This window comes from Enhydra lutris, unplaced genomic scaffold (assembly GCF_002288905.1).
Source record: "Enhydra lutris kenyoni isolate GAN:26980312 unplaced genomic scaffold, ASM228890v2 scaffoldscaffold6, whole genome shotgun sequence".
In the NCBI taxonomy this organism is placed as follows: domain Eukaryota; kingdom Metazoa; phylum Chordata; class Mammalia; order Carnivora; family Mustelidae; genus Enhydra; species Enhydra lutris.
Genome location: NW_019154090.1, coordinates 20,383,035 through 20,397,283, shown reverse-complemented (window position 1 = coordinate 20,397,283; position 14,249 = coordinate 20,383,035). Strand labels below are relative to the sequence as shown.

Sequence of the window (14,249 nt, the reverse complement as noted above, 5' to 3'; positions counted from 1 at the left end):
TTCTCTTTGCAGACTGCTGTCTCATTCTGCCTAAGACAGGGCTTGCAAACTCAGGTGACCATGGGAGCTAGCAAATGATGCCAATTAGGGAAGGACATCAGGTAGGGTAAGGGGGGTATGTGGTGGTGCTAGTGGTGTCCCCACCTGAACGGGACAGTCCTACTTCATATCTGCAGATTGTTGCCACAGGAGCCCAGCATGGCCAGGTGCTGAGATGGTCTAGGAAAACCTGAATATCTGATTTTGGATATTAAAGTTTCAAGGTTATTTTTGTTTGTTTGTTTTTGTTTATTTGTTTGTTTTTTAGATTTATTTATTTATTTGATAGGGAGAGAGAGAGTGAGTGTGCACAAGCAGTGGAAGCAGGAGAGGGAGAAGCAGGCTTCCTGATGAGCAGGGAGCCCAGTGCGGGACTCCATCCCAGCACCCTGGGATCATGACCTGAGCCCAAGGCAGACGCTTAACCGACTGAGCCACGCGGGCACCCCAAAGCTTCAAGTTTTAAATGTTAGCAATACATAATTGTATTATAAAACATGGTGTGGTCCAAAGCCCAACCAACGAAGCAAGCAAACATGATGTGGACCAGTGGGCTTCCAGGTTAAGTCAGGCCCCTAGCCACAGACCACTCACCGCCACTCCAAAGACTTCTATTCTATTCCACAAACAAAGCCGTTTGTGGGTGTCTGTTCCTAGAATTTCCTTCATGGTAATCAGCCCCTTGGTCTGCCTTTGAACATTGGTAAGCTCCCTCTCAGCCCGTGTCTGTCCTTTTTATCTGGCAAACGCCTACTCATCGTTTCAGATTCAATTCAGTTGTCCCCTGCTCTGGAGAGCGTTCCTCATCGCCTCAGGCAGACTGGCCCTTCCATTTTCTGGCTATGACATGATGTTGGGTAAACTGCTTAATCCCTCCATGCCTCAATTTCCTTCTCTGTGAAATGGGGATGATGATACTACCTACCTCATTAGATTGTCAAGAGGAGAAAAAGAATTTGTAGATACATTGATAGACGACAGATAGAGGATTCATAAAAGGCAGAGCGCTAGTCCCTGATCCATCGCTGAATCCAGGCTTGTCACAGAGCAGGAACTTGTTAAATGTTAGATCACTTGAGGAAGTGGGTAGAAGTAAAAATGTGATCCACTAGCTCCCAGAGGTCTGACTGTCATGATATGATGTGGTTGGGAATTCAACTTTTCCAAACCCCTTACTTTTAAAAAAGGCAACCAAAATATCTGTCTAAATGGCTAAAATGCAAAAACAGTGACACCACCAACTGCTGGCAGAGAAACTAGATCACTCATACATTGTTGGCGAGAACAAAAAATGGTACAGTCACCCTGGAAAACAGTTTGACAGTTTTTTATAAAACTAATCAAATAATTGCCAAACGATCCAGCAGTTGTATTCTCAGGCATTTACTCCAAAGAAGTGAAAGCTTATGTTCACAGGAAAGCTGCCCGTGAAGGTAAGATCCCCAAACTGGAAACAGCCCAGACATTCCGCGGTGAGTGAATGGTTAAGCATACTGTGGTACATTCACACAATGGAATACTACTCAGCAATAAAGAAGAATGGGCTATGGATACACACAACAATTTGAATGAATCTCAAGGGGGTGATGCTGAGTGAAAAAGTCAATCCCAAATGGTTACCTGCTATCTGGTTCTATTGATACAACGTTTTTGAAGTGACACAGTTCTAGAGATGGGGATCAGTTGTTTGCCAAGGGCAAGGATAAGAGTGCTTAGAGAGAAGGGCGTTAGGGAATCCTTGTGTGATGGAACTGTTTGTATCTTGACTGTGGTGGTGGACACACAAACCTACACATATGATGCAATTGTGTTAAACTAATACACACACACACACACACACACACACACACACGAGTACATGTAAAACCAGGGACTTCTGAATAGATTGATAGGTTGTGTCAATATCAGGTTCTTGGTTATGATACTGACTATAGTTTTGCAGGATGTTATCCTGGGGACAAACTAGGTAAAAGTTTCATATTATTTGCTACAACTGTGTGTGGATCTACAATGATCTCAAAATAAAACATGTAATTAATTAATTTAAAAAGCATGAGGGGCGCCTGGGTGGCTCAGTGGGTTAAAGCCTCTGCCTTCGGCTCGGGTCATGAACCCGGGGTCCTGGGATCAAGCCCCACATCAGGCTCTCTGCTCCGTGGGGAGCCTGCTTCCTCCTCTCTCTGCCTGCCTCTCTGCCTACTTGTGATCTCTGTCTGTGAAATAAATAAATAAAATCTTTAAAAAAATAAATAAAAAGCATTACAAGGTATCCACAACAAAACAAAATAAAAGCAACCAAAGGCGGCTGGCTTGTTTTGGCTGAGCCTTGCCTTTGGCTTATGTTTACTTTTGAAGTCAGGTTCACTCAGACCCTGAGGACCTTTGCCTTCTGAGCATGGCCAAGCCAACCCCTTCCCCATTTGCTTGTCTGCCCTCCAGTCTCAGAGCTGGGAGGGATGTGAAGAATGATCTGACCCAGTCTGTGCTCCCAGGGGTCACACCGAATCCTGGTCATTAGCCCCTGGAGGACGGGCAGTCCAGGAGTAAAGCAGGGAGCCCAGAAGATCAGCGATCACTTCTTGAAACCCAGGGCTGTCCTGACCCCTGGGGACCAGCAGGCATTTCCATATTACCCAAATGCGGAACTGTGCCAGTCTTTCTCTTGCCTAGCACCCCGCAATTCTCCACCAGCCTTGCCTGTGGGGTCCCAGATGGGCTGAGTTTACATGTCCCTACTCTTTTCCCTCCAAGCTGTTTCTCTCTGCTATTAGGTGTATAACATTTTTTGGTCAGCTCTTTTTATTCCTAGCAATTGTGGGAGGTGGAGACAATATTTTATAGGTGGGAAAAGAGGCTTAAATATGTTCAAGTGATCATTCCAGGACCCTTTTCTGGTGTGTCTGAGAGCCCATAGGGTCGGTGCTGAATGAAGACAGGGACCAGCTAGCGTTAGACTGAAATTTTGTTGACTTCATATTGTTCAGGAGTCCATGAGAGCAAAAAGTGTGATTAAAAAAAAATTTTTTTTAAGGTCAGCCAAAGAAGAAAATTTCAAGTAACATTTTCTAGGTCTTAAAAGTTCAGCTATTACCAAACTTCTTTGTCTTAGGACCCCTTTATACTATTAAAATTAAGGATGTCCAAGAGCTTTTATTTATGTGGGTGATATCTGTCAATATTTACCATATAATAAATGAATGCTGAGCAATTTAAGATATGGCATTAATTCCTTTAAAAGAAACAAAAATTCCTTATATGTTATAACAATATAACAAGCCCCTTATATGTTATAACAATATAAAGACCTTATATGAAATAACAATGTAACCTCCCCGCCAAATTAACAATACTGTGGCATGATGGAGGTGTTAGCCAAGGCTGCAGTGGTAATCCTATTGCCATAGATAAATGTATCAGATCAACACTTTATATGCCTTAGACTTATACAATGTTATAGGTCAATTTCATCTCAACTTAAATATAATAGAAGCAAGTGTTTGGCACATGGGGCGAGTACCACCCTCAGATCGGAGTTTCGCGCCTGACCCGCGTGTCCATCTGTGTCTCTCTCTCCCCGCACAGGCCCCACCATGAGGCCCCAGCCCCGCAGGAACCCCCGCGCCACCCCGGCACCCGGCGCCCCGCGCTAGCATCACCCCCTCCCCCGCCAGGGTGTGGGGAGGCGCCAAGGCCATGGCCAGCCACGTGGACCTGCTTACCGAGCTGCAGCTGTTGGAGAAGGTGCCCACGCTGGAGCGGCTGCGCGCCGCCCAGAAGCGCCGGGCGCAGCAGCTGAAGAAGTGGGCGCAGTACGAGCAGGACCTGCAGCACCGGAAGCGCAAGCACGAGCGGAAGCGCAGCACGGGCGGCCGGAGGAAGAAGGTGTCCTTCGAGGCCAGCGTGGCCCTGCTGGAGGCCTCCCTGAGGAACGACGCCGAGGAAGGTAGGCCCCTCTGGCCCCAGGTCAGCTCGGGGCCGGTGCCTCCTGCCCCGGCGGGGGGTGGGGATGGGGCCCAGGAGGGTTGGGGGAGCTGGCCGGGTCGGGTCTGCGCCCGGCGCTCCGCGTGCTGCTGGGTTTTCCCTGGCCTCGGCTGCGGCCCTGGACGGTGTAGGGCCTTGGTTAATGGCACGGACCCGCGCGCAGACTGCCCTCGCTTCTGAAACAGGTTTTGTCCGTTCTTCCCGGCGTGACTCTGGCAAGGGAGGCAAGTCACCTCGGTTCCCTGTACCTGAGTGTCCACCTCTGTAACACGGGGGTCAACACTGGCATACACCTCAAGGGTTTGCTGGGAGCATTGGGTTAGCGAATCCCGCTAAGTTATTGGGTATGTGTGGTCCGTCGTACTCTGTGAGTGGGTATGAGTATGTTTTATTTTATTGTATGATTCCTATATTTTATTTCATTATATTTATGGAATGAATGTCTGTCTGTATACATATTTGCGCATATATATCATTTGTATAATATCACATTTGTATCTACATGCATATATATATATAACTGCTCATATGTGGAGTGCCCATGAAGTCTGGAAACAGAGGAATATACACAATGTTGTCTAGGACATTTTCACTCTATTAAGCAAACTAATAAAAAAACATAAATGCAAATACACACTCATAGCATCCGTTTCCAGATGTTATGGATACCCTGTACTGGTTACATTTTACTTATTTTTTTTTTTTAATAAATTTTTTTAAGATTTTATTTATTTATTTATTTGACAGGTAGAGATCACAAGTAGGCAGAGAGGCAGGCAGAGAGAGAGAGAGAGAGGGAAGCAGGCTCCCCACTGAGCAGAGAACCCGATGCGGGACTTGATCCCAGGACCCTGAGATCATGACCTGAGCAGAAGGCAGCGGCTTAACCCACTGAGCCACCCAGGCGCCCTACATTTTACTTATTTATGTTATTATATGTCCCCTGATCCAGATATCATGATACCCCAGAGGCAGGTATAATAAGCACCCATTTTACAGATGGGAACACTGAGACCCAGAGAGGTTCAGAACCTTGACTGAGGTGGCAGAGCTGGGACCAGAAACCACGGGATCCAAGCTCTTGTCCCTGGCCTCATGGCCTTGTAGGTTTATTTCCTGATGTATGAATGATTGGAAGATCCATGATTCGACCAGCTTTCTTCTCTGAGGATGCTCTCAGGGGTCATTGCATGGCTGAGGTTTGTGTGTGTGTGTGTGTGTGTGTCCTGTGTTCCCCTCGGCAGCCTCCAGTCTCCTTCCAGCATAGGAGTCCTTTCTGGCTGTCCCTGGGGAAGGCCCAGGGGGTCTTTCCGGGGTCCCTCTGGCCTCCTGCCTCCACACACCCTGCGGACGTGCAGCGCTAAGACAGTCATGGATGGAGGGATGGCGCTTCCCGCCCTAGAGGGTGTTGGGTTTTATGCACATTGCTCCTCAGGTTCTACCACCTTCTGAGAAGTGCAATTTCCCTTCTGCCCTGGTTGTACAGTGCTCTGGGAACCGAGCAGAAGCATTCCCAGAACTACTCAGCCGGAAGGAGCGCAGCTGAGAGCCTGGGGTGAGCAGCACCCGGGAGAGAGGCATGAAATGTCGGGCTCGGGGGACCGGCCCTGCGAGGCTCCTTCCCACGTGAGGTGCTGGATGACGTGGCAGACCCATCCTGCTCAGTGGGCGGCACATCAATGATGTCTAATTTGTGTCGTGGGTGGCGGTTCATCAGCTCTTCTTTGCCACTCATCTTTTCCTCCCTCCTTCCCTGACAAAGCCGTGTTCTGCTCCCTGAAGGGACTCTGCGAGGTGGCTGACAGCTGCTCCAGAACTTCGGTGCCTCCCCAGCCCTGGCGCGGCCCCGCACCCTGCCAGCCTCCCACATGGCCTGGTGGGGAGGAGCGCCAGGCGCGGGGCCAGGACCGCAGGCCCCCTCAGCCCTGCGTGTGACCTTGAGCGTCTGGTTTCACTGCTCTGGGTCCAGCTTCTTAGTCTGTAAATGGACTTTTGAACCTTGTCCTCGAGGGGGGGGGGTGTGACAAGAATGAGACAAGACCCTAAATGTGACAGCTCGCTGAAAAGTGACCCTGAAGGCTGCACCAGGGTGGTGACCGTTCTAACATACTTTGTATTTAAGAACCCAAATATACACAAATACGTTTTTCTTGTAAAAATAAGCACAGAAGCATACAGAGGAAAAAGTTCCCCCCTCCATTCCTTTCTGTTAGTTTGATGTGTTTCCTTCTAGGCATTTTCTTTACTTGCCTATGTATTTGTCTAGTTGGAGTTTTTTGGTTTTGTTTTGTTTTTACATAAGCGATGACATGCTGGATACATTACTCTGCAATATTCTCTCCCTTTTCTTTTCCTTTTTTTTTTTTCCCACCCAACAAGATACCTTGGAGGTATTTTCATGCCAGTACCGTGCAATTACAGAGCTGTATTATTCTTTTTAACTGCTGCATAGTATTCCATAGTAGGGTTTCCCCAGAGGTTTTGAACTGGTTCCTTAGTGATGGGCATGGAGGTTTTCTCAGCAGTTTTGCCTTTGCTCAGGTGGACTTCTTGTGCACACAGGTAGATGTTGATCGAGGACAGATGTGGGCAAATGGAAGAGTTGGATGCAAGCGTATGTGCATTAAATTTGAATGAGAAAAGTGCTGCCCCCTTGGACCGGTCCCTGGCCTTGGGGTAGCCAAGTGAGGGTGGAGGGCCGGAGCACTGTGTGCTGGGGTGGGCCGTAGGGTGGGGTGAGAGGTCCCCCTGCAGCCCATAGGTGGCTGGATTGGGGCTGGGGTGTGAAGCTTCCATCAGTAACCGTCAGCAGGCAGTCTGGCCGGGCTGTGCTCAGCATCCTGGCAGTAGGACAGAGCCCGCTGCTCCCAGCTGGCAGGGATGGTTTCTGTGGCTTCTGGCGGAGCCGGTGCTGGGGAGGTTGCAGGGGCGTTAGCTCGCAGCGGGATGGGAATGGGGGTGGCGGCTCCCCCGCTCCCTTGAGCTCACAGCAGTGGCTGAGTCAGCCTCCTCCACCTGCCAGGGCAATGTGAGTCGACCCAGAGAAAGGCAGCGCTGGAGAGGGATGCACTATACTTCCTCCTCCAGCTCTGCATTGTCTTCAGGCTAACGTCTGGGCACCGGGGCTTCTTCTTGGTCTTGGACCTGCCTGAACCCTACCCTCTTGTGCCCCCGGCCTAGCATTGCCCTGTGTTCCAGCCATCTCCAACTCCAGCTTCCTCTCATATGCCCTGCGTTCTCTTACCTCCCTGCCTTTGCATGTGCAGTTCCTTCTGTCTGGAACACTCTTTTGCCTGATTCCTATAATGCTAGGAGTTGGGTCTTGAGTGACCTTCTTGGGGAGCAATCTGTGAGCCTTTTCTGCACCCCACCCCATCACTAGTTAGAGCAGAAATGCAGTACACAGCTAACATTTACCGAGAGGCAGTGCAGTGTTGTGGCGAGGAACGTGGACTCTAGGGCTAGTTCTCCAGAATTGAAGTCTCAGCTCTGCCACGCACTAGCTGTGCGATGTCGGCAAAGCTACTAAACTTCTCGGGGCCTCAGTTTCCCCATCTGTGAAAATGAGGATGATAGAATACAGCTGCCTCAGAAAGTTGTCGCGGGGTTAAAATGAGTTTACAGATGTTGAAGTGTATGCTAAGGGGTAGATTTATATAAATTGTAGCTTTATATAAATTTATAAATTTATATAAATTGTAGATTTATATAAATTGCTATAAATTGTAGCTATTCTGCATTATCTATGGTCGACACTTATATAATCTGTACTAGTGTATACACTGATTATCATTGTTACTGTTATTTATTGAGTGCTTACTTTGTATCAAAAGTTATCTCAGTTGGGGCGCCTGGGTGGCTCAGTGGGTTAAAGCCTCTGCATTCGGCTCAGGTCATGATCCCAGGGTCCTGGGATCGAGCCCCGCATCGGGCTCTCTGCTCAGCAGGGAGCCTGCTTCCCTTCCTCTCTCTCTGCCTGCCTCTCTGTCTACTTGTGATCTCTGTCTGTCAAATAAATAAAATCTTTAAAAAAAAAAAAGTTATCTCAGTTAATCCTCACGATGACCCTCTGAGGGGCAGTCCAATCTCATTTTTAAAAAAGAGCTCTATTGAAATAGGTTTAATTGACATGTCACAAAATTTGCTGATTTTTTAAGTGTGCAATTCAGCGATTTTCGGTAAGCTTACGGAGCGGCACACCCATCGCTGCAACACCTAATTTTTGAAAGTTGCATCACCCCCAAGAGAAACCTTGTGCCCATTTGTAGTCACTCCTGGTTCCCACCCCTGCCCCCAACCCCAGGCAACCACTAATCTCCTTTCTGCCTCTATATCCTTGCCTTTTCTAGAATGTTCCACTTATAGAGACTCATCCAATATGTGAGCTTTTGCAATCAGCTTCTTTCACTTAGAATAATGTTTCCAAGGTGCATTCAGGTTGTGGCATGTGTCAGGGTTTCATTTCTTTTATTGCGCTGTAGTATTCCATTGTATGGATATGCCCCATCTCGTTTATCCATTCACATTTGGATTGCTTCCATTTGGGGTAATGATGAATAATGCTGCTAAGAACATTTTTGTGTAAGTCTTTGTGTGGATGTATGTTTTCAGTTCTCTGGGGTGGTTACCTAGGACTGGAATTGCTGGGTCATATGGCAAATTTGGGTTTAACATTTGGGAAGCTGCAAACCTGTTTTCCAAAATGGCAGACCCATTTTGCATTCTCAAACCTCATTGGACAGATGAGAACATCGAAGCTCTAAGAAGAATGTCACCTGCCAAAGATCTCACAGGTTTTTGGCATCAGACCAGGGACTCAAACCCACATCTGATGTCTTTGAAGCCTGTGCTTTTAACTGCCAGACAGACCTGGCACCTCGTGCTCTGGATTTTCCCTAGGAAATGAGAGAGCCACTCACTCATGGTTCTGACCTGTGTCTCTTGGGGCCCGATGGCCCTGCTGCTCCTGCCAGCCTCTTGGGCCCTTGGCACTGGTGGTGATGGTAGTGGGGGTCCCTGGATAAGCTCTTCATCCCAAACTATAACCTCTTTCCTTGGCCACATGAGCCAGCCTCAGTTGAAACCACCCAACGTTTGTTAAGTTGTCAGGGTTCCTGTTCTTCTCTCCGAATGTTGCAGGATTTTCTTTATGGAAACTGTTCACATTCCCAAAAAGAGTTTGAGTGTTTCTTCTATAGCCTAATTTTAACTCTTCAACTGTTATTCTCACGGTAAAGGTTTTCAAACTTTTTTTTTTTTTTTTGAGCAGTGGAAACTTTTCTTTATGTGAAATTATGCAGAAACTCAATATGTAAAAAGGGTGAAAGAGCTATTCTGGCTGAGGCTCTGTGGGTGGCGGTGGTGGCCACTGGGCCCTCACCCGCCGGGCACCCAGCGGACCTCTCCCAGGCTTGCAGGTGCTCTGGCGCACACCTGGGCTGCGTATGCCGTGCTTAAACTGTCAGCTCCTCCAAAGGAAACAGAGGTCGGTGGCTGGCAGAGCCGGTGCTGGGGACTTTCACTTCTGGTGATTTGGAAAAGGGAAGTTTCTTTTCTCTTAATTATAAAAACCATTCATCCTTGTTGTAGAAAATTGTTAAAGTACAGGAAGAAAAAAACATTAAGAAAATAAAATCACAGCTATGCACAACGTAAACAGCAACAACTACTGATAATGTTTTGGTTCTATTCTGTGACTCAGGGTCCTGATAGGCAAGAAATGGTGCCCTCACAAGGGGTAGTTTCAGAAAAACGTAATAAAGGGGTCATGGCTAAAGAGCTTAGGGCATCATCCTCAACCATTTTGGTTTCTGGGCCCCTTTAGATGGTTAGAAACTGAGCACTCTTAAGAGATTTTGTTTCACTGGGCTCGGTATTGATATTTATCACATTGGAAATTAAGGCCGAGGAATTCAAATAAATATGTACTCATTAAAACATAAAAATAGGGACGCCTGGGTGGCTCAGGTCATGATCCCGGAGTCCCGGGATCGAGTCCCGCATTGGGCTCCCAGCTCCAGGGGGAGTCTGCTTCTCCCTCTGACCTTCTCCTTGCTCATGCTCTCTCTCACTGTCTCTCTCTCAAATAAATAAATAAAATCTTTAAAAAAAAAACATAAAAATAAAGCCGTTATCTGTTGTACTAGTTATCTACTCCTGCATAGCAGAGTCGCTCAACATCGAACCCCTCAAAACAATAAACATTTCCTGTTTTACACAGCTTCTGTAGATCAAGAATCCAGGGGCAGCGTGGCCTGGGTGGCTCTAGCTCAGGATCTCTTATAAGGTTGCAAAAATCACCTCACGCTTTAACAGGGCTGGAGACTCTGCCTCCGAGATGGCACACTCACGTGGCTCTTGGCCGGAGGCCTCGGGTTCTTGGGCCAGATGAGTGTCTCCTGAACATGGAGGCTAGCTTTCTTCCGAGCGAGTGATCCAAGAGTTTGAGTGAGGAGGAAATCACACTGCTTTTTATGACCTATGCTTTTAAGTCACATATCATCACTTCTGCCATATTCTGTTCATTAGAAACGATTCACAGAGTCTAGCTCCCACTCAAGGGAAGAGGAATTAGACTCACCTCTTGAAGCAAGGAGAATTTGTGGGCATGTTCTAGAACTACCACACCTGCGAACATAAATATTTTTATGAAAAATACTAATATTTTTCAAGACAAAAAAATATAGAGTAGCCTTGTTTTATACTTTTGCAAATCTTTGTTAAGGTCTGACTTTAAAAGAGATGGCTGGATTCTGTCATCTGCTTCTGCATTCAATATGTTGTGATATGTTATTTTGGTTAAAATAAATGAAGAAAAATCTCGCACAGATATGCCATTGGAAGAGAGAGGAATCTTTTAATTGCCTTTTCAGATCATTGTGGATATTCCTTGATATTGCAACCAAATTCAATAGATGGTCGCTTCTTGAAGGTTAATCTCAATGTGGAACCCGAAACGGTATCAATTTTTAGCTTTTCTTACTTTGTTACATTAAAATCCATTGGTGGTCTTGCATTTTAAAAGTTTATTTTACCCATACCTACTTTCTTTCTTTTTTTTAAAGTAATGTATTATCTGTTAGAAAATATTAGCTCAGTTTTTATTTTTTTGGATATTACACCAAAAGCACAAGTAACAAAAGGAAAAAATTAACAGGTGGGACTATATCAAACCCAAAAGCTTCTGCACAGGAAAAAAAAAAAAATGGGCAAGGCATCTGAATAGACATTTTCCCAAAGAAGACATACAGATGGCCAACAGGTCTATGAAAAGATGCTCCACATCACTAATCATTAGGGAAATGCAGATCAAAGCCACAATGAGATAACACTTCATTTAAGACCTGGGAGAGCCGTCAGGCTTCTCTCCTGTAGTAATAGCGAGGTAGGTGGAACAAAGAAACAAACCAAGAGAAAACCCGGGAATGCCTTGGTAGCTCCGTGCTGAGCCAAGAAGAAGAGGACAAAGGAGACCAGTAATCATCTGCCAGGGTAGAAGAAAGATAGCTAGGGTAGTGTGGCATCTCAGAAGCCCAGGGAGGGAGCCATTTTTAGAAGAAAGGTCTGTCTGCTGAGCCAGATGTGGCTTAGAGGTGGACGGTTTTATGTTGTCTTAATATCGTCTTTGCAAAAGAGAGGGTTAATGCCGACTTCCTAGTCCCCTTTCTGAATGTACCATGATTGACGTAAACACTCCCCTGTGATTGGATTTTCAGGTTGTTTCCAATTTTTGCTACTAAAAGTTATGCCATGGTGATTATCAGTGGACTAAAGTATTTGGCCACAAGGTTTGATTATTTACTTTGGGTAGACTTCTCGAGGCTCAGAGATTTGAGATATAAACATAAGCAAGGCTTTGGTAGGAATTGCTGATTGGTCAGTTTGCACACAAGCCTCACCCCCCAGCCTGTGTGCCAGGCCTGCCTCACCTCCGCCTTGCTTATCGACCCTGCTTGATGACACAGAAAACCGCAAAGTTGCTGACAGATTCAAGATATGGAAGATAGTCCTGTGGTCTTAATTTACATATAACGGAGACGTTTAAGGTTGAACACCTATTCATAATCTTACTGGGAATTCGTTTCTTTATTTCTCTGAGTTGTCTATTTTTGGGTTCCATTTTTTCTACTAGTTTCTTTTCTTTATTGATTTCAAAGATTGGGTAATGTTTGTGTCAGACAGAGAAGAGACAGAGAGTGCATGAAAATGGAGGGGAGGATGTGAGTTGTTGTCATATATGGTGCACATGCTTTCTGCCAACTGTGTGTGTGTGCATGTGTGCACATGTGTGTATTTGTGTGTTTGCTTTACCATTTTGCCAGATCATTTTTATGTAGTTTAATCTGATGATATTTGCTTCTTTCTCCCCTTCATGATTTTGTTCTTTGCTCTTATCTCACTAAAACAGGGCTTTTAACCCTCTAAAACTGTGGTTTGGAGGCCAAATCTTGCCACTACCTGTTTTGTAAATAAAGTTTTATTTGGAATACAGCCTCACCTAATCATTTACATATTGTCTGTGGCTGCCTTCACACTACAGTGACACGGTTAGGCAGTTGCAACAGAAACCATATGACCTATAAAGATGAAAATATTTACTCTCGCCTTTTACAGAAAAAGTTTGCTGACTCTTGCTCTAAAACATTTCCTCACCCAGTGATATATTTTTAAAAAACATTTTATTTATTATTTGATAGAATGAGATCACAAGTAGGCAGAGAGGCAGGCAGAGAGAGAGAGAGAGAGGGAAGCAGGCTCCCCGCTGAGCAGAGAGCCTGATGTGGGGCTCGATCCCAGGACCCAGAGATCATGACCTGAGCGGAAGGCAGAGGCTTAAGCCACTGAGCCACCCAGATGCCCCCCACCCAGTGATGTATGTTAACCTACATGCTTTTTCTAGATTTTTGTGGCCTTATGTAAATAAAGTAAACATGTAATTCTTCTGGAATTCATTTTAGTGTAAAGTAGTCCATGAAAATCTATCTCCATTTTGTTTTGGAAGCATTTTCAATTGTCCAGCTTCCTTCCCTTCCCTGTGAATTTGCGAGGCCACGCTCATCCTCCTAAGCCTCATCTGTGACAAAGGGTAACTTTCTGAGCTGTTCATTTTGTTCTAACAATCTGTTTCTGTGCCAGTTACACACTGTTTTGATCCCAGCTTTCTAATGTGGCTTAGTGTATTATAGAACGAGTCCTTCTTAAATTGCTCTTCTTTCGCAAAATGTTCTTGGTTATTTTCAGCTGTTCACGTAACATTTAAGAACTTTTGGTCAGGTTTTCCCTCCAGAGCTCAAAAATAGAGTTCTCCAAAATTGATTAATGTTGTAAATGGGTATAGAGTTTTGGTTTTATAAGATGAAAGGAATTCTGGAGATACATGGCAATGATGGTCGCACAGCTCACAGCATTATGAATATAATAATATTCATAACATTATTAGAATATCATATAGATATTTATATATGATATATAATAATAATAATTTGATACCACTGAACTGTACTCTTAAAAATGATTAAGGTGGTAAATTTTATGCATATTTTACCATAATAAAAAAATGAAAAAACAAAACGACCTCCCAAAATTTAGCCAGGGACCGAGGGAGGAGAGAAAGGGAAGTTATTGTCTAATGGGTATGGAGCTTCCATTTGGGAAGATGAGAAGAGTTGGAGATGGATGCTGGTGAGGGTCACATAACAATGGGAATGTAATTAATGCCACTCAACTGTACAGTAAAAAGCGGTTAATATGATAACTTGTATCTTCTGTATATTTTACCACAATTTAAAAAATTAATTGGGGCTCAATGTATATCCTTGTCATGAGTTTTTCTAAGCAGGCAGATGGCACATGTCTCCACTGGGCAGCTATTCCTTTAGTCTTTCGGGAAAGCTACAGGGTTTTTGTTGTTGTTGTTGTCCTTGTGGGTTGGTTTGTTTTTGTTTTTGTTTTTTACCATACAAGTCCTGTTTATTTCTTGAAAGGAAGGCTTTGAGTTCTTATATATTGATTTTGTAGAAAGACATTTTACTCTCATTTTTTTCAGTAGCTTTTTGGGGGGCCTTTGTCTAGAAAATGACATTATTTGCAGATGATAAGGTTGTCTGTTCATTTCGGTGTTTCAGTGAGGCTGTCATGCCTATATCCTATCTTCCCACTTTTTCTTTCTAGGTCAACAACTCCTGTTCCTTTTGCTGACTTTTATAGGAAGTGACTTGAGATTCATGAAC

The 14,249-nt window shown here is 45.2% G+C and overlaps 1 protein-coding gene across 4 annotated transcripts in view; it reads left to right on the top strand.

The window, feature by feature from the left end:
- The first annotated feature begins 3,669 nt into the window (after positions 1 to 3,669).
- The window catches only part of LOC111141917 (protein phosphatase 1 regulatory subunit 16B), a 65,599-nt gene continuing 55,019 nt past the window's right edge, over positions 3,670 to 14,249 (top strand). For all 4 annotated transcript variants that reach the window (XM_022494759.1, XM_022494758.1, XM_022494761.1 and 1 more), the window contains exon 1: positions 3,670 to 3,982. In XM_022494759.1, coding sequence (XP_022350467.1) covers positions 3,733 to 3,982 — 250 coding nt within the window. In that variant the 5' untranslated portion in view covers positions 3,670 to 3,732. The remainder of the gene's footprint in view (positions 3,983 to 14,249) is intronic.